Source organism: Mesocricetus auratus, unplaced genomic scaffold (assembly GCF_017639785.1).
Source record: "Mesocricetus auratus isolate SY011 unplaced genomic scaffold, BCM_Maur_2.0 Super-Scaffold_100691, whole genome shotgun sequence".
NCBI classification, from domain to species: Eukaryota; Metazoa; Chordata; class Mammalia; order Rodentia; family Cricetidae; genus Mesocricetus; species Mesocricetus auratus.
Window position 1 is genome coordinate 52,025,976 of NW_024429267.1, and position 26,196 is coordinate 52,052,171.

At 48.1% G+C, this 26,196-nt stretch overlaps 1 protein-coding gene across 4 annotated transcripts in view; it reads left to right on the forward strand.

Annotated features, from left to right (window-relative positions):
• Positions 1-26,196, forward strand: part of Osbpl10 (oxysterol binding protein like 10) — a 217,297-nt gene that overhangs the window by 158,664 nt on the left and 32,437 nt on the right. For all 4 annotated transcript variants that reach the window (XM_005075036.4, XM_013117090.3, XM_040739702.1 and 1 more), the window contains one exon: positions 6,086-6,240. In XM_005075036.4, coding sequence (XP_005075093.1) covers positions 6,086-6,240 — 155 coding nt within the window. The remainder of the gene's footprint in view (positions 1-6,085; positions 6,241-26,196) is intronic.

The following is a 26,196-nucleotide window of genomic DNA, read 5'->3' on the forward strand; positions in this document are numbered from 1 at the left end:
AAGCTCTTTAAATTTGTACCACACGTTGGGAAAGAAATGGAGTCCCTTTTTACATCCGGAGCTTCAGGGTTCAAACCTGACCCCTATCTATCAGATCGGAGTCACCACACCTCCCATCTTGGGTCCCCAGGCTAGCAGGAGCTATGGCAACCTGACACACGCTGCTGGAGATAAGCTTGTGTCTAAGGAGAGTCAGGATGGGTGGAGGGAAGCAAACCCTCTCGGGGTTTTCATCACTGTCCTACCTACGGCTCCCCAAACAGCCCTCCCTGTGTATAATTCGGATTTACCCAGCATTTGGCTTTCTGGTTCTTGCCCTGTGTTTTTCTTTTAATCAAAGTGAATTTTGATCCCTCTCCTCTTCCTCCTCCTCCCTTTCCTTCCCTGCCCCCCTCTCCCGCAACTCCCATTTTAAAGACAAGCTCTCATATAGCCCAGACTGGTGCTGAATTTACGACACAGTCAAGGATGACCTTGAACTTCTCATCTTCCTGCCTCTACCTCTCAAGTGCTGACAATGGAAGGAAGGACCACCCCTGCCCCTTGTGATGTCATAGTAGCTCATCTGGGAAGCTGATTGGCTGAAGCCCCTTTGTCTATAGATGCACTCGGGTCCATCTTTTGTCCCGAGCATATTTTCAAGTGCACCTGCTTCCCTTCTATGCAGCCTGACCCCCAGGCCCATCTCTGGGGGCATCTTTAATGTTTTCAGAGACATTTTCAGGGAAGAATAATGAAGCGATTTGGCTTTTTTAGTCAAGGTTTCAAGAATGCAGCTCTCTCACCATCCCTGCCCATTCTGCATCTGCAGCTTGCCGGGGGACACGGGCCTGGTTGGAAGAGGCTGAGGGTCTGTCTTCAGTGGGCAGAGACAGACTCAGAACTCAGAGCTGGGAGTGCCCTTGGGTTCCCTGCATGGAGGAGAACTGAAGCGTGATTTGGGGTCCTAAGGACTCGTTGGTTACTCACTCCTGCGCTTATTGTTCAGGGAATGGAGACCCAGCTCCAGGCAGAGGCTGTGGCCACACATTGTGTTTTCAGGTCAGAGCAGGACCTTTCCAGCCTGCTGGGCACAGAGTGGGCTTGGGAAACAGGGGTGCTGGAGTCAGCTCTGTCAGGATGGTGACAGCAGGGCCCCTAGCGGGCCTGAATGAGGACAGAGCAAGACAGGTAACGGGAGAACTGGAGCACATCCCTCGATCGTGTTCCAGAATACTCTCCCCCTCTCCTGAGATTCCTGGAAAGTGCTGTTGGTAAGCACGTCACATTGGAAACCGTTAAGTGTGATGATCACACGACTATTCTGGGCTTTCCCGGCCATCTGCCTCGCTTTCGCCTCTCCCTCCGCTCAGCGCCTTCCTTTTCTGTCTTCTCCCTTCTCCTGGTAAAGCTGCCCAGCGCCAGTCACTTTTATTTCATGGTTTTAAGCCAAGAATAGAAATGCGGTCATGCCATCAGTCAGTGAGTAGGTAGGAAAAGCTGCAGTCTCTCCTCGTAGTGTTTCAGATGGGTGAGCTTCTTAGCCAGTCAAAACAAAGTTCTTGAGTGGCGTTTTCTCAGTAGAAAGCTGTCAGTTAAGGACTGGGAGTGGCCCTGTCAATACAGTGTTTGCTGTGTGAGCCTGGGGATCCAGGTTCCGTCCTTAGAATGCGCGTTAAAAACAAACCAAACCACGAAGGCTCGCCTTGGTGCCACGCACTTGTAATCCCAGAAGTGGATTGGGGAGGTAGAAACAGGAGGAATCCCGGGGCTGCCAACCATCCTAGTCCAGGCAGCAAGTCCGAGGCCAAACAAGAGAGTCACTGTTTCAAAGGTACAAGGACCCGAGGACTGGCGCCCGAGGCTTTCTCTGGCGTCTGTGTTCGTGAGTGCACACCGCTGTGGTTCCTCCTCCACACGAGTGCAAGTTAGGAACACCGGCTTCGCTCTGCAGCTGGGCCTCGCACTGTCTCAGCTTTGAAGGTTACAGCCTAACCGTGGAACCCTGGAAGGCTTACTGACCTGAGAGACGAGGTCACCACCAAGTGGCAGGTGAGGCTCCCAGGAGACACAGGACTGACGGAAGACGAAGTTCTGTCTTTAAAAGACGCTGCGTGTGGAGCTGGGCACAGCGGCACACAACTGTGATCCCAGCATGCGGGAGACAGGTGGGAACATTGTGAGTTAGAAGCCAGCCTGGGCTGCATAGAGCCGCAGCAAGGGGAAAGGAAAAAGGAAAAGAATGCGGCCGGCTGCCTTTCTCTGCTAGCCTGCAGAACACCTCTTGCTCTGATACCTGCAGGTGCCTTTTTCTCCACACTGTTATTTTGCTGCAGAAACTCTTTATTTCTCTTACCTTACCTTTGTGGTTTTTGGGAGAAAACGTAAGCCACAAAGGCAGTGGCCATGATGTTTTTGTTCTTGAGGCTGTATTTTTGAAGGTATCAAAGCCAAGGGTTATACACTGTGTATTGAATCCTTAATGGTGAAGACCAGGTACGCTTAGGCTTCCCTGCCTCCCCAGACCACTGCCTGTACCTTTGGTACTGTCATGTGTGGACTACTGCTTTGTGTGTGTGTGGTGTGTGTGTTGTGTGTGTGTGTGTGTGGTGTGTGTGTGTGTGTGTGTGTTGTGTGTGTGTGTGTGGTGTGTGTGTGGTGTGTGTGTGTGTGGTGTGTGTGTGGTGTGTGTGTGTGTGGTGTGTGTGTGTGTGTGGTGTGTGTGTGGTGTGTGTGTGTGTGTGTGTGGTGTGTGTGTGGTGTGTGTGTGGTGTGTGTGGTGTGTGTGTATGTGTGTTTGTGTGTGTGTGGTGTGTGTATGTGTGTGTGTTTGTGTGTATGTGTGTGGTGTGTGTGTGTGGTGTGTGTGTGTGTGTGTGTGTATGTGTGTGTGTGTGTCCATGTGGCCATGCTGTGTGTTAAACCTAGGGCTTCACACTTGTTGGCAAGTACTTTTTAGTTGTCACCATCTTCATGCTAGTGTGCTGTTTTTCCATATGTTAATGGCTGATTCTCTCATACATTTTGACTTTGACATGAGCCATATAATTATGTTTAGAAAAATTAGTCCTCATCAGTTCAGAGTCCAGATGAAATCAAAGAGACAACAGCCCCGATCACGGGATTTGAGTGCCCCAAATCTCAGGAGTCAGGCCCGTGAGATGATTCATTAGCACTTGCTGCCAAGTCAGGTGACCTGAGTTTGGTGCCTGGGACCCACATGGGAAGAGAACCAAATCCTGGAAGCTGTCTGTGATCTTCCCATTCACATGCACACCGAGGAGCGCACGTGCATGCATGCGTGTGCACACACACTTGTACAAATCCTAGAAGCTGTCTGTGATCTTCCCATTCACATGCACACCGAGGAGCGCACGTGCATGCATGCGTGTGCACACACACTTGTACAAATCCTAGAAGCTGTCTGTGATCTTCCCATTCACATGCACACCGAGGAGCGCAGGTACATGCATGCGTGTGCACACACACGTGTACAGCTACAGGTACATACAAATGTGTTAATGTAACAGATCTCAGGAATGGTGACAGATGATGCCGTAATCCACCACATTTTAAATTGAAATCCATGCAAAACCAATCCATGATGAACAGAATATCAATTTTTTACATAGACAAGACTTGGCTTGGGCTGTGGTCGCCAAGGCTGAACATCTGCGTGTTTCTGGCAGTGCTGGAGGATGGATGTCTGAGCCTGGCTCCATCCGGTGGGGTTTCCCCTTCTCACTAATGGCCACTCCCCTCCCACCATCGCATTTCCACCTGCTGTGTGTGTGCAGGCCAGCCCTGGTCTTTTCTTCTTTCAGGATACTGATCTTGTTGGATGGAGGACCTAGCCGATGGCCTCATTTAACTTTAATTACTTCTAGAAAATTCTGACTTCAGATCTTAGAGTAGAGGTTAAGACATCGAAATATGAATGAGATAGGGATAAAATATTGAATCCATAGCAGACAGGATTCAACATAGGCGGTGGAGGGGGGTAACGGATGGACAGACAGACAGACGGATGGACCCATGAACAGACTAGGTGAGACAAGTGAGACTAAGCCACAAGGCTAACTGACTTTCTCCCCATTTTTTCAGTATTTATTCATTCACTTTTGAGAAGGTTTTATGTGCATGAGCGTTTTGCCTGCATGTATGTGTGTGGATCACATGCATGAATTGGTGTCCATGGAAGTAAGAAGAACAAGGGTCGAGTTGCCTCTGCCTCCAAGGAGCTGGTGTTGTAGGGAGGGAAGAGGGAACAGAATCCAGTGGGAGCCCCGGCCGAGCTCAGACAGCAGTGGGAGCAGTGGGAGCCCCGGCTGAGCTCAGACAGCAGTGGGTCCAGTGAAGAAGGCAATAGGCTGCAGTGTGGCCTGGGATGCCTTTGGGATGTCCTTGGACCAGGGACCTCCCGGAGGCCTCTGAGCAAGTGATGCTTAGCTAATCCCCACCCCAACCACCCACCTCCCAGGAGGAGGTCTACAGGGGCAGCACCCGGGAAGAAGGGGTGCAGTGTGCAATGCTCTAAGATGATGATGAACTTGGCTCAAGGTCAGGGAGGCCATAGCACACAGGGAGACGGATGGAACCTGATAGCTCTCAGGCTGAGAAGGCCAAGACGTTTACATTTTACTCCAGTCGGAGCTTAATCAGCAGTTATGTAGTCTACTACATATGCATGGACCTAGAAGTGTTGAGTATGGAATTGAAAAGAGATTTTTACATGCAATGTACACACAGACACACACACAGAGGTGGGGACAAGCCCCTCATTTGTGCTGCTGTCTGTCTTATTTTATGTCCACCAATCAGATTCTCTCAGGATGCTAAACGGCCACTTCTAGATTTTTCTCTGAGTAGATTAAGAATGCAGACAGACAGGATTGCCTTGAGTATGGAGCCCCTGAGACCTGTAGGACTGAGGGAACGCCCCCCCCCCTTGCCTCCGCCATCTTTCCTCCCTCATTTGTCCTGTTCCTAGCCGGGGAACCGAATCTTCAGGCTGGAAGTGAGCTGAGAGTGGCCTATCTGTTCACCTTGCTAGATTGCTATGGGGTAAAGAAATCCACCTGCAATTACCAAATGTCCCCATTAATAAGTTCAGGAAGATATTCCAGGGCAACAATAATACTCTAAAAATCATATTGGAGGGGAAAATCTTTCCCCCTCCCAAGCCTTGAAAGAAGATGGGGAAAATGCTTTTTGGCTTAGCAGACTTCTTGCTCGACTGGACCAGGTGCATTGGCCCTCGGTGATGGGTCTTCTTTGTATGTCCTGCACCTGGCCACATCTGGCCCGCAGGGGCAGCCATTTGTGCTCACACCGCTAGCATCTTTTCTGAGCCGTGATTATTGAATGACAGGCCACCCTTGAGTGGCCTATATCTGACAACAACGACTCGGTCTTTAATGTGACATTATAAACCATGTTGGAAAGTTTAGAAATAACCTCGTCCGATGTTGGTAAAAAGCATGTTGGGGGCTGGGGAGATGACTCTGGGGAAGGGACTTGCCACACAAGCATGAGGACTTGGGTTTGAGCTGACACCTGCATAAAGACCTAGGGGCGGCGGTGGGCACCTTCTTTGTACCAGCTCTGGGGAGGTGGAGACAGGCAGATTCCTGGTGCTGATTCACCCAGCCTGGTAAGCTCCAGATTCACTGAGAGGCCATGACCCCCTTGCTGTCCCCCCAAAAAAACTCAAGGTGGAGAGTGATGGAGAAAGACCAGTGATGAGAACCTCTGAACCCCGTGTGCATGCATGCACACCAAATACGAATTGTTTCTTTCCAGTCTGTGATGACTCCAGTCTGGATACTGTAGGAAAATAACTCTTAAATGCACGGTCAGGTCCCTCCTTCAAAACAGACCCCACCATGTGTGGCAGAGGCCCGTGTCACAAGCGTCCCCTCATATGACGAGGTACAGGTATTTCACGGGCTCTCGGTGTTTGATTGCTTTGGAGAATGTGGGCTCTCGGTGTTTGATTGCTTTGGAGAATGTAGGCTCTCGGTGTTTGATTGCTTTGGAGAATGTGGGCTCTCGGTGTTTGATTGATGTGGAGAATGTCTATCATCATTCTAGCTCTTTATTTCAGAAACCATCCTGGGATGGCATGGGCCCACGTCACATTCCACAGACCAACTGAAAAACGGGACCCTTGGCTCTTTGCCCTCGGCCAGTGCTAACATAACATGGGCAATCCTACCAAACTCTTCAGAGGAGGAGCATGGCTCACAGCCGGAACCAGAGGTAAGCCGGGGTCCTTTCCCAGCACACCCGATGCTTGTGTTAGTACTTGTTCAGAAAGTGAGTGAGCATATTTGTAACTTGCTCACTGCTTTAAGAGCAGGCACGTGATCAGATGCAAGAATTTCCTGGAAAGACAAAAATCAGCTCCTCTTGCCTGACTGGAACTCTTCCCTTGTCCTTGTGTCTGGCAGTTGCCGGGAGCCAATTGCCTTTCTACCAATGAGGAGCCGCCAATTTGGATCAAAATGAACCTCATTTTAACTCCAAGTGGGAGAAATTCTAGCAGACCCTAAAAGCATCTAAACGTGCCTATTGGCGTGAGGGGAGCAGTTGCAAGACCACAGGCCGCTCCCCTGAATTATGGCTCCTCCGTATGGTCGATGCCTAAGCTCCCCCTGCCTCACAAGCTTGAGTCCTGCATGTCTCCAGCAGGCCAGGGATGTGGTGTCCTCATAGGTGTTGTGTGCACCAAGTTCAGGCTGCACAGGGGCGTTGCCCTGCTTGGTCACAGGACCACAACCCCTGCCAGTGCTGACCACCTGCCAGGCCCCAGTAGGTTTCAAGGGCGCTACCATCTGCCTGCCTGTTATAGCTCTGGTCCCCCAATTCTGCCTCCAAGTGGCCGCTGGAAGGGAGCTAACCATGGTTCTTCTTGCCAATTTTATTTTGTGTCAAGGATGGCAATGATCTATAATTTGATATGCACATTCTCTTGAGATGATATCTTGAGTCAGGCTAAGGCCAGTTTTAACCATTTGTTGTTGGAGATCATTCTCAACCTCCAGCCAAATAATTTTAGCCTGAAAATCGTGGAGGACTCACAATATGCATTTGGATAGCCTTGGTGAACAACTGATGTTGCTAGCCTTGGTGAACAACTGATCTTCCTACTCTCCAAGTGAGCGTCTCCATCTGATTCCCGTTGGCAGTGATTTAGTGACTGGCGTAGCTCTGACAAAGGCAGCAGCCATCTGCTAAGGAATATCTCAGCCACGTTTTCAAGGGGGCCTGAGCAGGGTTTGGAGTCAGTAGGGATGTGGACTTTGTCCCGTGACTCTGCAGGGAGTTCAGGCTGTGACAGACACGAAGCTGTGGGAGCTGCAGCTGAAGTTGGCGACTGTTGGGAGTCCTGCTGTCCCCTTCAGTAGATTGGGTGGGTTGATGTTTGAGGATGGGTGAAAAAGTACAAGAGTTTTTTTTTGTTTGTTTGTTTTGTGTTTTTAAGAACACAGTGGCTGGCCATGCTGGTGCATATCTGTAGTTCAGCACTTGGGGGGTAAAGACAGGAGGATCAAAAACTCAAGGTCAACCTTGGCTACATAGCAAGTTCCAGGCCAACCTGGGCCACGTGAGACCTTGTCTCAGAGAGACAAAGGGTATGTTAATTAACTAGCTAAAAAATTACAGGGCCCAGGCAGTGGTGCACACCACTCGGGAGGCAGAGGCAGGCAGATCTCCGTGAGTTCAAGGCCAGCCTGGTCTACAAAGTGAGTTCCAGGACAACCAAGACTTATTACACAGAGAAACCCTGTCTCAAAAACAAAAACCAAAGCAACAACAAAAAATAGAGGGCCATTAAGATGACTCAGTGGATCCAATTATTTCCTGTGTCACACCAGCAACCTGAGTTCAATCCCTGGAACCCATGTAAGTAGTAACTTGCTAGGGAGGTCTGGGTTATCCGTTTCTTGTTGTGTGGGTCCTATAGAGTTTCTCCTCCCTTTGCCAGGTAGCTGTGTCCTCTGCCTCCTAAAGGTTGAGGCCGGTCCAGTGTTTCTACTCAAGGTTGTAGACTGCTTTAGCTACCCATCAGTAGTGCTGTCAGAAGGTAGTATTCGTTGTTCATGCTCCCTGGGACCGGTGACAGGTTGTTGCCACCAAGCCTGATGACCTGAGTTTGTCCCAGGACCCACAAGGTAGAAGGAGAGAACCAACTCTTGCAAGATGTCCTCCAACCTCCACATGGAATAAACGTTTCTTTTAAAGATTAAAAAAAAAAGATGTATATGTGTGTGAGTGTGCTCCCATGCGTGTGTGTGGCTGAGGCCAGAAGAGAGGGTTTCGGATTTCCTGAAAGGAGAGTTACAGGCGGTTGTGGGTCACAGCCATGGGTGCTGGCAGCCTCACTCTCATCCTCTGTGGGAGCTGCAAGTACTTTTTCCTGAGCCATCTCTCCTGCCCCACAGTAAAAAGATTACAAAGTGGCTAACTTCCAAGTTTAGCCTTTAAAAAGTCTTCTTTAAGAAAGAAACCCTTTGGCCACTACCGCCATTACCACGGGAATGAGCTATTGATTTCTGGCTGCTGGTGCTGCACCCGTCCTTTGGTGAGAGGATTGTAAGGTGAAGCCCAGCGACGCCTCGAGGCCGACTGAGATGGACAGTGGACTGTTGTCGTGATGGTTTTCAGAGACACGAGAATTCAACTTCTCTTGTAAAGTTCCTCTCATTTTCCCCCAGTGACAGCCCTGGCAGACAGTTCTCAAAGTTCAAATGGCCAGTGGTTGGGCAACAGTTTTCTTTTTGGAACATCATGCTTTCTCTCTCTCCTCTTTAATAGTTGAAGCAGCTAGCAAAACCCACCCAGTAGCTCTCCTGTCAGATTAAGCGAAATGTGGCCATTGCTGCCTCCTATACGATCAGGAGAAACTGACTTCAAGAGGGCTGGAGGGAATTCCTCAGGGCAGACACCCCTCTGCTTCCTCACCTGTGTTGACGTAGACAAAGTAGTCCTTCTGTGAGGGGTCCCTACTGAAGAGCTAATTTAAGGGGCTGGGGAGATGGTGCAGTTGGTAAAGTTATTGTCACTCAAGCATGAGGACCTGAGTTGGGGTCCCCAGCACTCATGTAACAGCTGGACATAGTGGCGTATGTGTATTTCCAGTGCTGAGGAGATAGAGACAGGAGGGTCCCTGGGCCCTGCTGGCTCCAGTGAAAGACTGCCTCAGAAAAGCAAGGTGGAGAGTGGAGAGGAAGACACCCAACCCCAGTCTCTGGTGTCTACTTTATGTTCACACACGGGAATGCACACCCCATACTCAGAACCCTATTTAAGAATTGTACTTATGTGGATGGAAGTTTCTGTCCCACAGACATTTAGTCCCAAATAAACATAGAGGCTTATATTAATTTCAGTTTGGCTGATGGCTCAGGCCTCTTATTGTGGTTAGCTCTCTCTTAATTATTAACATATTTCTATTAATCTGTGTATTTCCATGTGGTCTTGGCTTACTGGAGAATGCCCGGATGGCATCTTCCTGGTTCCGCCTACTACCTTTCTCTATCCCTGTTTGGATTTCCCGCCTGGCTAAATCCTGCCCATCCATCGGCCGAAAGCTTTATTCATCCCAATAAGAGAAACATATTCACAGCATGCAGAAGGGCATTCCCCCGCCATAGTTTTTGTGCATTGCTTTAAGGAAAGCATTTCCTTCTTGCTCATTGCTTCAGTTATGCATTCTGTCTTCCACAGTCATAGTTAGAATACAGACGCACACCCATCTCCCCCACTGGTTTCTGGCTTACCATCGAACAACCCACATGTGGAAAACACTTGCATTCTTTGGGGGGAATGGGATGCAGTAGTCAGTTCTCTCTCACTATTGTGGGCCCGGGGATTTGAACTCAGGTCATTAGGCTTTGTGGCAAGCACGCTTACCCTCTGAGTCATCTTGCTGACCCACACGTACATTTTCAAATTTAGTTTGCTTAATTCCCAGCAGGACCAGAGTTCAAAACACGGCATGTGTTTAATTCTTGCTCTAGAAGGGAGTGTGGTGGGCTGCAGTGTGGAATGCAGTGATCTTAGTGTGCCATTCTACTGGGGCAAGAAATAACTAAATGTGAGGATGCAGTGTTCTTTCATAGTGAGCTGAGTTAGGGTCTTAGTTTCATTTATCAGTCGAAGAAGCTTACAGCTTGCTAACACAATTTGGAATGCAAATTTAGTTCTTAGGTTTTTATTCTGCCTCCTTTATCCAGGAGCAGCTTGTCTTAGGACAGGCAGGCAGATGCTGAGGCTCCTTTGCCTTCATTCTTTCTGTTGCTTGGCTTTCCTTGGTTGGATGCAAGGAGACATCTGTATGCCCCAGATAGGGCGTGGCCAGGCCGAGGAGGTGAATCCATCCGGGCAACTGAGTGAACCAGGTTTTATCGGGGTTACTTACAGAGGGTGGCTGAGGGGCTCCTTCATTGTCTCAACTCTAGTCTGTCCAAAAATGTGGCCTTACTGAGTATTGCCAGAACCATGTGAAATCTCTCGTGCGTGGCAGGTCCCTCTGGCTGGCACCAGGCTTCAGCTCTCCCTTCCTGCAGTGTAAGACTGTTGGGAGAAATTCCAGTTCCCTGGGGTCCATCATCTAGATAATCTGCTGGCTACAGAGAGGGTACCTGTGTCTCCAGAATGTCGCCATCCTGCCAGGTAGCTATTTGAATCATCTGGTTTTTACTTTTTTAAATTGAGGTTTTGGATAAGGAACAGAAAGATCAAACGAAACCAGGCCTTTGGAGTTTAGATACTCTGCCACCACGTTTTAAATACCAGCTATTAATGCTTCATGTCTAAGCAGCGTGTGACCTCCTAGGCTTCTGCCAATTGAATGGCTAATGGTTTATATAAATCTATGTCTATAAATCCAGACAAATTATGGCTCTCATTTAAGCATTGTACATCAGTGAGAAGCACGCTATATGAGGTGTGAAAACCTCAGGGCTTTTGTCTCTAATTTTTGTCTAAGTCCGTTTGGCATAGATGTGATGCATAGAATTACTTGGTGTGTAAACATCTGAAAATCATAAAAAATGAGCCAATTTCTCAGTGGTATTTCCGTAATGTTGCTTCTGTCGGATTCATTTACATAGCAGTTATATAATATCTGTGACAGGTGGGCAGGTAGCATTATACAGATCATGAGAAACATTAAACACTGCACTCAGGGCTGGCGAGGTGACTCAGCAGATAAAAGTGCTTGCTGCAAAAACCCAGTGACCCGCGTGTGTCTCAGAACCTACGGTGGAAGGGGATGGTGACCCATGGAAGTCTCTGATTTAGCACATGTGCCCACACTAGCATATGCATAAAATAATAATAATAATTTCAAATGTGAGCCAGCCCAGCTGAAAAACAAAGCAAAAAACCCACAAGCTGTAGGTTCAGACCATGCCTCAAAGGAGTAAGATAGAGAGCTATGAGGACACTTGACAGCTTCTACACACAAGCCATACACCATACACAGACCCATACACCGCACACAGACCTGCACACCACACACAGACCCATACAGCAAACACCCACAGATTCATATATCACACAGAGACCTGTACACCACACACAGACCCATATATCACACACAGACCCATAATAGACCTGTATACCACACACAGACCTGCACACCACACACAGACCCATATATCACACACAGACCCATAATAGACCTGTATACCACACACAGACCTGCACACCACACACAGACCCATATATCACACACAGACCCATAATAGACCTGTATACCACACACAGACCTGCACACCACACACAGGTTCATACACCACATACATGTACACCATACACAGACCCATAGAACACACACAAACCCATATACCACACACACACTCATATACTACATACAAGCCTATACATACCACACACAGACCACAGTCACACTAAAAATAAATAAGTCTTGAATCCAAGAAAGGCATTCTAAATTTAATACTGTCTTTTTGTTAATAATACTTGTTTTACCTTAATAATTTTATTACATACAAAATTAGAATCTAAGATATGACATTTTATAGTAAGATGTATATTATCTATCAGCAATGAATTAATGTTGAGTAACAACTTCAGTATCCAACAGCAGAAGAAGCCTATCTCAACACTGATGAAATATATGTGTATTTCTTATAGAACAAAGGTCAGAAACCACAAAGATATGATCTTTGCATGCTGGGCCAGCCTTTTAAGTTTTAATCTTTTGAATTTATGTTTTAAGTTTTCCAAGAAGAAAGCATTTTAGAAATTTCTTTGAAAGTTTGATGGAAATCATTTTTTTTAATGTATCCTTTTGCTAAAGAATATTAGCTGTCTCTTCTTGGTGTGATCCGATGACATTGGCCTTTTCCATGGCATACAGGGTCACACCAAAGCTAAGCCAGCTTCTTCACTCTGCTGGCCAGGGTTGGTGTCATCTGTTACCCCATCACTAGGAGGAAATGTCACATAAGCGGAATGTAAAGATCCGTGACAAACATATCCATTCGCAATCTCATGTGTATAGTAGCTTTAATGATAAAATGGTATGTCAGGGCTGGAGAGATGACTCAGTGGTTAGGAACACTTACTGCTCTTGCAGAGAGACCTGGGCCCCATCCCCAGAAGCCGCATTGGGCAGCTCACAACCACCTGCATCTCCAGCTCCAGGGGATCAGATGCCATTTCTGGCCTCTGAAGGCACAGGTACTTATATCACATACCTACACACACACACACACACACACACACACACACACACACACACACACACACACACACACACAATTAATTTAAGCTCTAAATGTTTATAATTAAACTTGGAAACATAAACTGTAGCAATAATCTAGTAAAAGGATTTTTGTCGATGAGGTTTAGGTGTGTAGTCTTGGGAGGCATGGAACTATGCAGAACATGCTTTAACAAACTCACAGAGATCTTTCTGCCTCTGCCTCTGCCTCCCAACTGCTGGGATTAAAGTCACATACCAACACACATGGTCAAAAAGGTTTTGTTGTTGTTTGAGACAGGGTCTCTCTATGTAGCCCTAGCTGTCCTTGAACTTACTGTGTAGACCAGGCTGGTCTCAAACTCAGAGAGAAACACACCTGCCTCAGCCTAAGCCCTGTGTTAAAGGTGCAGACCACCACATCTGGTTCATAAAAGGAATTTTAATGAACACCATTTTTAGGCATTTGGACTTTATTTCTGTAATTATATATGAAGTTACTTTTATCTCAGAAAACTTAGCCTTGGTAACCTCCATATATCAAGGAAATGTTACAAAGCAATTATAAAAAGATTCTTTGTATTAGTTTTCCAAATGTATTTAAAAACCATATATCTTGATTAGCATAAAACATTTTTATGTCTTGTTTTCTATTGCCCTTGAATACTAAGGGGAAAATCTAAAATTTATTCTTTTTAGAATGTTTTAGAAGAAAATCCTTACCAAAATTTATGTAGCAAATAAAAAATTTGTTACTTAACCGACTTTTATCTTATGCCTTGATGAATACTGTTTTATGTAAACACTAACAGTACTTTGAAGTCTTTATTTTAGATGTTTATTGTCCCTCTAGGATACTTCCTTGAGAAAATCAGATATCCCTTAATGGTGTGCTCAGAACATCTTAATGTTCTGTGAAGCACATTCATCATGTGCTCAATATTTCATCTTAATAGGTTTTAGAAAGTTAAGAGTATGGAAGTTTATATGGTAAGAGAGGATAGATCTATCATGTCTATGAAGCGATAAGCCCAGCTTATATCTGTGACAAAGAAAAGTTAGAGTCCTCTGCTTTTGTTCATGCTTTGTTGTAAATTGTGTTACTGGGTTTTAAAGTGACCTGCCCAGGACTGGGGAAATGACTCCGTGGACAAGGCTGATGACCTGAGTTCAATCCCAGGTCTCACATGGTTGAAAGAGAGAATCCAGTCTAGCAAGCTGTCACCTGACCTCTGAACCACAACACTGTATGCAGTGGTCCACACAATTACACACAGGATAAAGTTTGGGTTGGGTGTGGTGGCGCACGCCTTTAATTTCAGCACTTAGGAGGCAGAGGCAGGTGGACCTCTGTGAATTTGAGGCTAACCTGGTCTACATGGTGAGTTACGGGCCAGCCAGTGAGACCCTGTTTAAATTTAAAAACAAAACAAACAAACAAACAAATGTGTTTTTAATTAAAATTTCAAAAATATTTAAGTGACTTCTCAGGTTCAAAAGCTGTCCTTTTAATCCCTACATTTCATTTAGGCTTGGGTAACTTAAGAGCCTTAAATGACCTATTTCTTTAGGAGACTGAGGAGAAAGATGACTAAAGTTTAAAATAGTTTAAAAATTTTTATAGGCTTACATGTGCAGAAGTACACATAAAAATGTTTCAATAAACATGTCAATAATAGCACTGTTAAGCTAAGCTGAGGTACAAAGGCAGGAGAATCACCATGAGTTTAAAACCAGCCCGGACTCCAGGGTATGACCTTATCTTAAAACACAGACACACACACACACACACACACACACACACACACACACACACACACACACACACCATAAAACAAACCAAAAACCTGAATGCCATAAGATAGCATCAGAAACACATACTAATAGACCAACATACCAAATGACACATAAGCACAATTGTAAATGTCACAGTGTACTCTTAAGATCAAGAAAGTTCAAGTCAGGAGTCTCCCTGGGAGCCTCATAAACTTGGTATTTCCCGTGCCTATGCAAATTACAATGGAGATCTCTCAAACTGAAATGCAGACAGCCAGGCTCCCTGGGAACCTTAGGCCTTAGATCTTAATCCCACAGTGTCAGTACCCCAAAAGTAAACAAGATGGCTAGCCTCAGACACTGGAGGTAGTTTTTGTCACACCAGCAGCTACAGTGAAGTGACACAGTGATTCCAAGTGGCTCTCCTACTTCACATGCGGAGATACATATTAGAACAGGCATGGGGACATGACTTAGTGGATACCACCCTTGAGGCCCAGAGTGTGGCCCCCTGCATCCCCAGCACTCGGGAGGCAGAGACTGGGAATTCCTGAGGGGAGCTGGCTAGCTAGACTAACTGGAGTCAGCCAGCTCTGGGTTCAGGAGAGACTCAAAAAAGCCAAGGACAATTGAAGACTGGAGAGATGGCTTGGTGGTTAAGAGCACTGCCTGCCCTTATAGAGGACGGGGTTCAATTCCCAGCACCCATGTGCTGGGACACAACCGACCTAATCCCTCACCCAGGAACATCTTAAAGACCCTTTGTCCCTGCCAAAATGCTTGTCAGAGGAGACGAGTAATTGATGCTCCATTCCTACAATTATTAGGCATGCACCCCCCATATAGGTCCTACAAAGATGACAAGGAGCTTTGTAACACCTCACAGGGTCCAAACTATATCAAACCAGATCTGTCCTTTCTATGATTATCATGTAGCCCAGGCTGGCCTTAAACTTGATATGTACCTGAGGCTCCTGTTTCCACCCCCCAAAAGCCAGGGATTACAAGTATACACCACCACTCCAGGTGGTCCCATGCCCTCTTCTCGGTGCCACAAGGACCAGGCATATACATGATGCAGACATACATGCAGACAAAACACGCCCATAAGTAATTTTTATTAGAAAACAATTGAACGAGACACCCAGTCTCGTTCAGAACAGACACTTCTGAAACTACAAATGAGAGTAATCTTTATAGATAAGACCAGGTCAAAAGTTGAAGCCCCCCCCCTTTTTTTTGCCAATTCACCAATAATACATTATAAGCAGTTTTTCCTCCTGGTGGGAAAAAGGGAAGCATAGATATAAAATCCCCACGGCTGCCCAGATTCCCCAAATATCTCATCTGCAGGCCCCAGTCACCACAGGCAGCCCCTCGACTGCTTTCCTCCCAGTGGCCATTGTCCCTTGATGGAAATAGAGAGGGCCCAAGTCACCTGAAGTGCTGGGCTTCTTGCCCTTGGCTGGCTGACTGAAGCTGGCCATCTTAGTTCATCTCTGCCTGCCACCTTAAGCTTCCCCGTATTCCGGATGAAACTGGGAAACAGAGTTTGGTAAAGAAAACTCGACTTGCTTGTAGTGTGTGTCCGCCGCTTTATCGATGGTGTGTGTATGGAGGCAGGGTTATGCACAAACATTCAGGTGTCCCCAGAGGCCAGGGGGCGGCACTTGGAGTTGGGGTTCCAGGTTGTTGTTGGCCTCCGTGTGGGTGCTGGGAGAGCAGCCAGAGCTGAGCTGTTTCTCCAGCTTTGCAGTTTATGAGGCACTGTTAGCCAAAGGCCAGCAGGTCTGTCACCTGTCTGTGACACAGCTTGTTTGTTCTTTTCTTGTGACAAGAGGGAAAAGGCCAATGACACTCAGTCTCCAGGTTTCCTTTCACAACAGTCGCTGGACTCTGAGCACTGAGGGGCACAAGTCTCTCTCTAGGATTTCAGATACCTGCTCCGCCACCCGCCCCTGCCCCAGCAGGCCCTTCAGCACAGGTCATATTTACAGTTAGTATCCATGCAGTTCACTAAGTGGGGGACTTTTTTTTTTTGAGACAGGGTTTCTCTGTGGCTTTGGAGGCTGTCCTGGAACTAGCTCTTGTAGACCAGGTTGGTCTCGAACTCACAGAGATCTGCCTGCCTCTGCCTCCCGAGTGCTGGCATTAAAGGTGTGCATCACCACCACCCGGCTAGTGGGGGAATATTTTGTGGACTCTATTTTTGTGGTACTGGGGACGGAGCCCAGGGCCTCCCATACATGCTTGATAAATACTCCTCCTCTGAGCCTCGCCTCAAAGTCCTTACAGATAACCTTTAAAAATATCCCCAGTAGCCAGTCGGTGGTGTAGGCCTGTCTTAGGATTTCTATTGCTGTGAAGAGAAACCATGACCACAGCAAATCTAATAAAGGAAAACCATCTGTTGGAGTGGCTGACAGTTTCAGAGGTTCAGTCCATTATCACCATGGTGTGACATGGTAGCATATAGGTAAACATGGCGCTGGAGAAATAGCTGAGTGTCCTGTATCTTGACTTGGAGGCAAGAGGAAGTGGTCTGTCTCACTGGGTGTGGCTTGACCGTATATGAGCTCTCAAAGCCCGCCTCCACGGTGACACACTTCCTCCAACAAGACCACACCTACTCCAACAAAGCCACACCTCCTAATAGTACCGCTTCCTTTGGGGGCCATTTTCTTTCAAACCACCGCAAGGCCCGTAATCCCAGCTACTCAGGAGGCAGAAGAGGCAGGAGAATCAGGCCAGTCTGGACTACCGAATGAGTTTAAGACCATTCTGAGAACCTAGATCTCAAAATCAAGTAAGCTAGGATACAGCTTGGTGGCAGAACACTTGCCAAGCAAGAATGAGGCCCTGGGTTCAATCCCAAGTACTAGAAAATGAAATGTTTTTTTTCAAATCCTCCATAATCAAAAACAATAAAGGACTATGTTACATAATTTTTTTCTGTTGTTGTTTTTGTCTTTTGTTTAGGACAGGGATTCTCTATGTAACAGCCTTGGCTATCCTGGAACTCACTCTGTAGACCAGGCTGGCTCAAACTCACAGAGATCTGCCTGTCTTTGCTCCTAAGTGTTGGGATTAAAGGCATGCCCCCCCCCCACCTGGCTGTGTTACATTAGTTTTGAGGAACAAATATGTGTTTCACAGAGTAGCTCACATTTTACCTTAGGAGATCAATAAAGACTGCACTGTGTGGTCTTGGATAGCCCCGAGTCTTCTGTTTCCACCTCCCAAGTGTTGGGTTATGACAGGTGTGCTGGGGGTCGAACCCAGGACCTCATGGGCACCACCAGGCAAGCGCTCTGCCAACGGAGTATTGCCAGCCCTTTGAGAACGTGTTTGATCAGCATCTGGCAGCCTGCGAGGTCTCTTACCTACAGGCATGGCTGTGTTTCCTCCTGTGGCTTGGGAGATTCCTTTCAATTATGCTGTTCCTCTTCCTCTCTGTTTTTACTGCTTCCTTCCTTCCTTCCTTGCTTCCTTCCTTCCTGTGGCAGTGATGTTTGCCCTCTTGGCCAGGCATTGCTTTTGCTTTTACAAGAGGAATGGAGTATTGTGGTGGGTCCTAAACCACACCTTGGTCAGTCACATGTGTCTGGGGGACTTAATGGAGTTTGGTGTTGGGTCGAGTGCATCTTTGGGGACTGTCCACCATGTCACCCCTCTGTGCCCCCAGCCCCTGGGACAGTGACTTTGTGACATAAGCACCCATCAGAGTGCTGGGTACACAGTCACCTTGGATTTTGTCCATTGTGAGCTGTTGCCTTAGGAAAAATCAGCATCAAGGAGAAGAATTCCTGTTCCCTGGCCACAGTTTCCAGAGGCTCAAGTCCCCTGACGCCGGTGAATGAGAAGGGCTTTTAAGCAGCACACTGGTGTATGGTACCCTCTCCACTTCCTCTTTTCCCTCTCCATCATTCCTGTGGCCCTGAAGGGCAGCTGCGAACCAGAGGTGACGCGTTGAAGAGATTGTAGCGATGTGGTAGGCAACATTTATTATTCCGTTTGGTGTCCTTACGCTGGCCCTCTCCACATGGCCCCCAATCTCACATCTCTCTCTCCTTACCCCTGGCTGCCCTAGACCCATCAGATCGTGCCAGCAGGGAGGAGCCCCACACCAGCTGAGTAGCTCACATTTTTATTTGTCTATGGTGAATAAGTATCCCAAAGCGATTTATCCGCTGACTCTCGTGACATTCACTCTTCAAAGATGGAAATTCGTCACTAAGCAGTTTATGATGTGGGGGAGAGAACACTCTGGAAGAAAGGAGTCAAGTGTTTCGTCAGTTCTGTAGGCTTCGCCTGATTCAGTCGCTGAGGGCCTGCGTCCCCCTTTGCAGTTTGAATTGAGTTCTGTAGCATGGCAGGAGTTGTCTGGGTGCTAAATCATGATTATAAATTTGGAGGTTTGTGGCACCGAGGTAGCCGGGGGCAACTAGGCAGGAAGCAGAGGGTGTGGGTGTGTGTGTGCACGTGTGTAACTGAGGCTGAACTGGGGAATATTCTGGCAGGTGCTGTTCATGCCATGTGCAAACAGCAGCAGCACAACCACTTATTTTTAGTTACATCTAGTGTTCTTATGTGTGTGGGTCCATGGACAAGATGTCGCACTCAGTTCTCCCTTTCTACCGCGTGGGTCCCTGGGGTTGAACTCGGGCTGTCAGGGTTGGCACCGGGTGCACTTAGCAGCCATCTTACCCATCCCAGCATGGCCACTTCCCTAGCATGCGGGCACCCTGCCCCGGGTGTCAGCCTGCCTGTCCCGTCCCCACCCCTTAAGGTCCCTGCCCTGCCCTGCAGGTAATATAGCTAGGGCTGAGTTCGGGGTGGGCTCTGTGAGGAGAGTGTCATCAGGGGTCACGGGGTGCTCTGTCACCGTCTCCTCCCTTGCCACACCCAGCCTTCACTATCCTATGCTGCCCGCCATCCTCTGTGTGTCCACGCATGTTGTTGTACATGTGTGTTTGGGTGCATGTGTGTGGAGTTCTGGAGCCATCCTCTGGGTGCTGTCCATCTTGCCTTTTTTGAGACAGCATCTCTCACTAGCTTTCAAGTCACCTAGTAGACCAGGCTGGCCAGCCAGGCAGTTCCGGGGATCCACCAGCCTCTGCCTCCCCGGCACTCGGTTTCAAGTGTGCACCACAATGTTTAATGCGGTTCTGGGGCTCAAACTCAGGTCCTCATGGTTGCAAAGCAAGTATGTTACCGACTGAGCTGTCCCTCCCCATCCTGGCTTCTGTGTTCCTTCCTTTTTATTGACTCTCACAGTCCTAACTAAAAACCTCGTCACTACTATGGATGAGATGGCAGAAACCAGCCACACGAAGGAAAAGGAATCCCTGAACATTGGGCACAAACGGAGCTAGTCCCAGCTGGTCCCTGGAGGCCAAGGAGGGCCTCATCATACTGCTCCCCATCCCTGCCATGCTTTACTTCATCCTCTCAGAAAGAAGGAGAGAGGTGCAGGTTTCTGTAGTTGGTTTAAAACTGGTAAACCCAGCTCCGGAGACAGCAGACAGTGAATTATCACAGAAGCATGAGAACCTGAGTTTGGTTCCCAGAATCCATGTAAAAAAGACAGGTATGGTGGTGCACTTAGCCAAGAGCTGCAGTTGGGGGTGTGGGGGGCGGCAGGTAGATCCTAGCGCTCACTGGTGGGCCAGCCAAGCCTCTTTGGAGAGTTGTAGACTACCTGCATCAATCAAGAGGATGGCTCTTGGGGGGCTGGAGAGATGGCCCAGAGTAAGAGCACCAACTGCTCCTCCAGAGGTCCTGAGTTCAATTCCCAGCAACCACATGGTGGCTCACAACCATCCCTAATGAGATCTGGTGCCCTCTTCTGGCGTGCAGACATACATGGAGGCAGGGTGTTGCATTCATAATAAATAAATAAATCTTAAAAAAAAAAAAGGATGGCTCTTGAGAAACGACAATGGAGATTGGCCTCTGGCCTCTGCATATACATACATGTATTCACCTTCATATATGTGTGCACACGCACACACATACACATGTAGAGCGGGGGTGGGAGGAAGGGAGGGAGGGAGGAAGAAAGGAGACATCAACTTTGGCTAGGAGATGACTTAGCACGTGAGAACATTTGCCCAACCAAGCCTGATGACCTGAGTTCAATCCCTGGAGCCCCCACATGGTGGAAGGAAAGAGCCAGTTTCCATCAAAGGTGTGAAGTCTGGCTTGACTTGTTATTGCAAAGGTACTTTCACCCTGGAAATAGGTTCACACAGGAATGACCTTCTGTTTGGAAAATGTGGTTTGGATTCCAGTTGCCTGCTTTCCAGTTGTATGCACCCCGATCTGCAGGGCCAGCTTGTAGCCTGGCTTTAGAAGAAGTACGTTATGTAACTCGGAGGGAACGAATCCTTGGGGGAGGTGTGCCATTCTCGTGCTGTGGTGTTCCACATGTTGCGGCGTAAGAAGAAATGGAATATTCCATTTACGTACATCTTTGAAATTCCAGGATGATGACTTCTTCAGCGTTACAGAAATTGTTCTCTGAGGCTGGTACTTCTCAGCCAGTGAGTGGAGGGAGGCTCTTCCGGCCCTGCAGAAATGAGGGCAGTTGCTCCAGCAGGCTCTGAACAAGCTTCGGCAGAAAGGTTATATAAACTCAAGTCCGCACCTCACCACAGCTGTGTCTGTTTGCATGCATGTAGACTCACGTGTATGTGAAGGCAGGCGTGGTTTGGGGGCCATAGATTGGCATCAGGAGGGTCTTCCTCGATCATCCTTTTCCTTATATATTGAGGCAGGCTGTGTCACTTGAACCCAGAGCTCACTGACTGGGGTCTAGCCAGCCAGCATGCTCTGGGGGAATCCCCCTTCCCATGGGCTAGAATTGCTGCAACCTCTTTACCCCCTGAGCCGTTCTCCCAGCCCCCGCCCCCAGCCCCCAGTACCCTTTGTTTAGTAGTCATTGAGAGCATGGATTCCTTGAAGCGGTCAGGCCATTGGGCATAAGATACCATGTAACCGCCTGGAGTGGTGGTGTGTATACTTGTAATCCCTGGCTTTTGGGGGGTGGAAACAGGAGCCTCAGGTACATATCAAGTTTAAGGCCAGCCTGGGCTACATGATAATCATAGAAAGGACAGATCTGGTTTGATATATAGTTTGGACCCTGTGAGGTGTTACAAAGCTCCTTGTCATCTTTGTAGGACCTATATGGGGGGTGCATGCCTAATAATTGTAGGAATGGAGCATCAATTACTCGTCTCCTCTGACAAGCATTTTGGCAGGGACAAAGGGTCTCTAAGATGCTCCTGGGTGAGGGATTAGGTTGGTTGTGTCTTTCTCCTCGCCATCTATGGAGACTGACAGGGCACTTTCAGGCCAAACCCATTCACGCCTGGCTAGGATTGTGAGCACACACTTGATAAGTGGGCAGAGCATGGATTCACTGCCTTGAGATCTGTGTTTCCAGGGTTCCCCTCAGGGCCTGGCACTCAACAGTAAACCACCCTTGTTAAAACTGCCTCCCCGCCTTACCCCTGTTTGTAGACACTAAGTGGGCTGGAGAACTCTTGAGTTTTGTTACACTATCCTGGGGTTCCTGGAATTCAGTCATTTACCAGGCATAAACAATGCCATCTGCCACTTGTGTAGTGGGGTGAGCTTCATCAAAGGCTTCTGTCCTAGTCTCTATTGCTTTGATAAAACACACTGAGCAAAAGCACCTTGGGGAGGAAAGGGTTTATTTGGCTTATACTTCCAGGTCACAGTCCGTCGCTGAGGAAAGTCAGTGTAGGAACTGAAGGCAGCAACCTGAAGTAGAAACGATGGAGGACTGCTGCTTGCTGGCTTGCTCATAGGCTTGTGTGCATTATCTCCCTTATACAGCCCATAATTACCTGCCTAGGGGATGGTGCTGCCCACAGTGGACCGGGACCTCCTACATCAATTAAGACAACATGGGCCCTCACAGATATGTCCACAGACCAACCTAATAAGAGCAGGTGATGCTAGGATGTGTCATAGTTGGTACTAATGAGTACAATTTCCTCTACTAGCATAGGCTAACATGGGTCCCAGCATAGCTTCTCCGATTGTCATCAAGGGTGTTTGGTTTTCCTTGTCTTGCCAGCTTTTCTAAAGAGGTCTAAGACGCCCCCACCACAGACACACAAGACTGGTGAGCAGTGCAGGTCTGCACCCATCCCCCCAGCCAGGTGTACAGCCCAGGCTGGTTACCACAGCATGCAAAGAAGCCTGGAGTGTGGAGAAATGAGCTTTTAAGTGACTTGTGAGAGCTGTCTCCTTGGCTTCCCCGTGACCCTGACTTATGATCCCTTCATGGGACTTGAGAACCAGGTTACCATTCTTCAGCAATCCTGCCTCCCTTCAGCCCCCCTTTTTAATCTGAGGTCCCAAGTAGCCCGTGTTGACCTAATACTTGTACCTGCAGTTGAATCGACCATCTCCCTGACAGCTGTACTCTGCCAGGCCTAGTTTACACAGTGCTGGGATCGAACCCAGGGCTTCTTGCATGCTATGCAAGTACTCTAACTAAGTTCCTTCCTCTTCATCTGCAACTCTAATTCCCCAATGCCTTGGAACCCAAAATCCACAGTCTGGCTTGGGGGAGCATGGGCACCCAACGTCTCTTACGAATGCAAGGTGGGGACATGGGCACCCAATGCCTCTTACAGATGCAAGGTGACTTCTGTTCACCAGTACATTCACGTACTGGGCCAGGAAAGCCAGAGTTGGCCCTGGCTTGGAAAGGAGCCAGTCCATAAATTTCTCCTCTTGAGAAAAGCAGTCAACTTAGCTGGACTTGTTCCAGAAGAAAAGAAACTAGCTCTGATTACTTTTTTTTTTCTTTACACATTGAAGCTATTTTTAAAGTTGCCTTTCCTTGGTCCATTGCTTGCTACTTCTCCCAACCACCCCTCCCTTCAAGGGTCTCAGAATGAACCTCGGCACAAAGCCATGCTGTCTTTGGTAGTTTGTTCTGCCTGCAGTTGGCAGTGGAAGGGAGGATTTTTAAACCCTTGCAAGGCCTAATCAGCTAATCCAGGGCTTTGCTTAGCATCCATGGAGTCCTGGATTGGACACTAGCTCTGCGTAAACTGGGCATGGTGGCATGTGCCTATCATCCTAGCACTACAGAGATGGAGACAGCAGGGTCGCAAGTTCAACACCATCCCCGACTACATCATGAGATTGGGCCTGGGCTGGGCTGCTACCACATTAATCAACTCTAGCATGGAACTTGTAGAGTCAAGGGTGAAAACCCACTATTGTGACCCATCTTTCTGATGTCACCCCCAGAAGAGGCTACTCTGTATCTCTCCTGGGAGATTAAACAGGAAACCCAACACTAACCTTTGTTCCTTTTAAAACCTTTTCATTCTATAGATAATGTCATGTGGTTTCTTAATCTAAAAACTTTTTTGACAAGGTCTTACTATGTGTTACCCTGACTAGCCTAGAACTCCCTGTGTAGACGAGGCTGGCCAATCTATGAACTACAGAGATCCACGGGCCCCTGCCTCCCAAGAGCTGAGATTAAAGGCGTGTGCCACGATGTCCAGCTTTCCCGCCCTCCATGGCCCTTTAACTTGCCACTGTACACTGGCTGTCTTCCCATGGCCATATGTCATCTGCGGCCGTCTGGGCAGCTGAAAAGCCTCCGTTGCTCAGTAGCTTCCTGGGACATTAGTCATGGCTCTCACTGTGTTTAGCCCGAGTGATTTGATCAGGCCCCAGGAGAATTTAGGTGTCCAGTTTTCCCCTGACATGAACTGTGCTGGACACATACTTTGTGCTCTCATGAGACTTCTACAGAGAAACATGGAGCGTAGGTAAAGTAAACCCCAAGCGACACACAGGAAGTTGATACATAACAGATGGTCCTGAGGTGAGATGGGTGCCCCCAGCACTATGCCCAGGTTCAGTGCCTTCATCCTTTGCTACCGGAGAACAAATAGCCAAGCTTCTGGGAGGCTGACATCTTGAACAGGTATGGTTACAGCAAGGCAATCTTTAAGAAATGCACAGTCACCAAAATTCCTCCCTTTACCTATGGAGTGCAGTCCTCAACTAGGCAGGAAGCAGGGGACGGCATCCGGAGATCCCAGGACTTGAAGCAGGATGGGGTACATTTGCTTGGTTTTATTCCTCTGAAGCTGGGCTGTCACTGAGCATGCATTATGTAGCCTTCCTTGGTGACGGTGACTATGCCTACCATGTGGCCTGGGAGAATGTTGTCAGCTAAGGGTTCCTAATGAGTCTTTCTTGTTTCATTAGCCATGACACTGTCTGTATTGGCCTAGAAACACTAAATGCCTCATACTATTTGCATGCAAATCGTAAATACTTTGTCTTGTAAATCATAACTGTTTTGCACGACTGCTGGCTACTGCCTGGTACCCTTTCTCACTGTGCACTGGGAAGGTCTGGTGGAAATTTCTAGATGGGAGGCAAAAAGAACTGGAATGCAGGGATAAGGTGGGTTGATTGGCCACCTGGAGTAGCTTGACTGAAAACACAGCCTAGTATCCCTTGTGTAGTAAGGTTGGTATCTGCATCTGCTTTGGGGTCAAGTGAAATTACTAGAACCTGGTCTCATGTCAAAAAACCAGTTTTCTGACTTTGGTGCCTGTGAAGTTTCTGTCTGCCTTGCCTTAGGATCCAGCCCAGAGTCAGGTCCTCGAAAGTCCCTTGGAACTGGGTTTGGCCTATCACCTCTGTCATGCCCTTACCAGGGACCAGGATCAGGGAGCCTGACGCCTTTCTCTTCAGCTCCTCCAACCCCATGGCCCCGGAACCAGAGTCCCCTGCAGAGCTGGGGGTGGGACAGGGGTCCCGAACACTGGGTCTGGAGGTGGTTTTGCATGGTGAGGAGTTTGAGGTTGCACGGTCAGTGTCACTCATGTCACTGACGAGTACTCACAATCACACGAATTTACATATGAAGCCATACATTTGTCAGAACCTGCACAGTTGTGCTGACATCTGTCCGAAGCACTGGACATGGACCAGATAATTGTACTCAGAAGAGTAAACACTCAGAACGAACATTGCCTGTCTGTGCTCCAGCCCCAGATGTTGTGAGTTTGCAAAGCAGAGGGACCCTGGCTTAGTGTTTCCCTTTCTCTGTCCATCTCTTCCTTCCTTTCCCACCCCTCCCCTCTCCCTTCCCCCTCCTCCCTCCCTACTTTGTAAAGCAAGTTTATTTCATAGAGCCCAGGGTGTCTGAGGATGAACATGCACTCCTCAACTCCTGCTTCTACTTCCGGAGATCCCAGATGCCATCGTGCCCAGCCTGACTCTTGGAATGTCACATCCTCATGGCTCTGATGCAGGCCTGGGGGTCACTCACTGATTGCTCTTCCCTGTCACATAAAGCTTCTGCTGTCACCCCAATCTCCTGCTTTGCACCCTGCGTGTTCACGGCCCTGCTTATTTTAGCTTCCAGGCCCATGGCTGCAGGATTTGTGAGTGAAGCCAGGCGATTTAGCAGTTAGCAAGAGTGGGGATTCTGGAAGAATCACGTGTCCAGCTTTTAACCGCAGTCCCTGGTGCTTCCTCCTGAAGCCGGGCACTAGGCAGAGGCCGATGCTCATCTGGGCTGTGGCTGAAGAGAGCCAGCACTGTATTCCATGCATTTGAAGTTGCAACAAAGTCGGTCCTAAATGCTCGAGTCTCTGTGTGGAGTTTTAGGCACTGGCTCC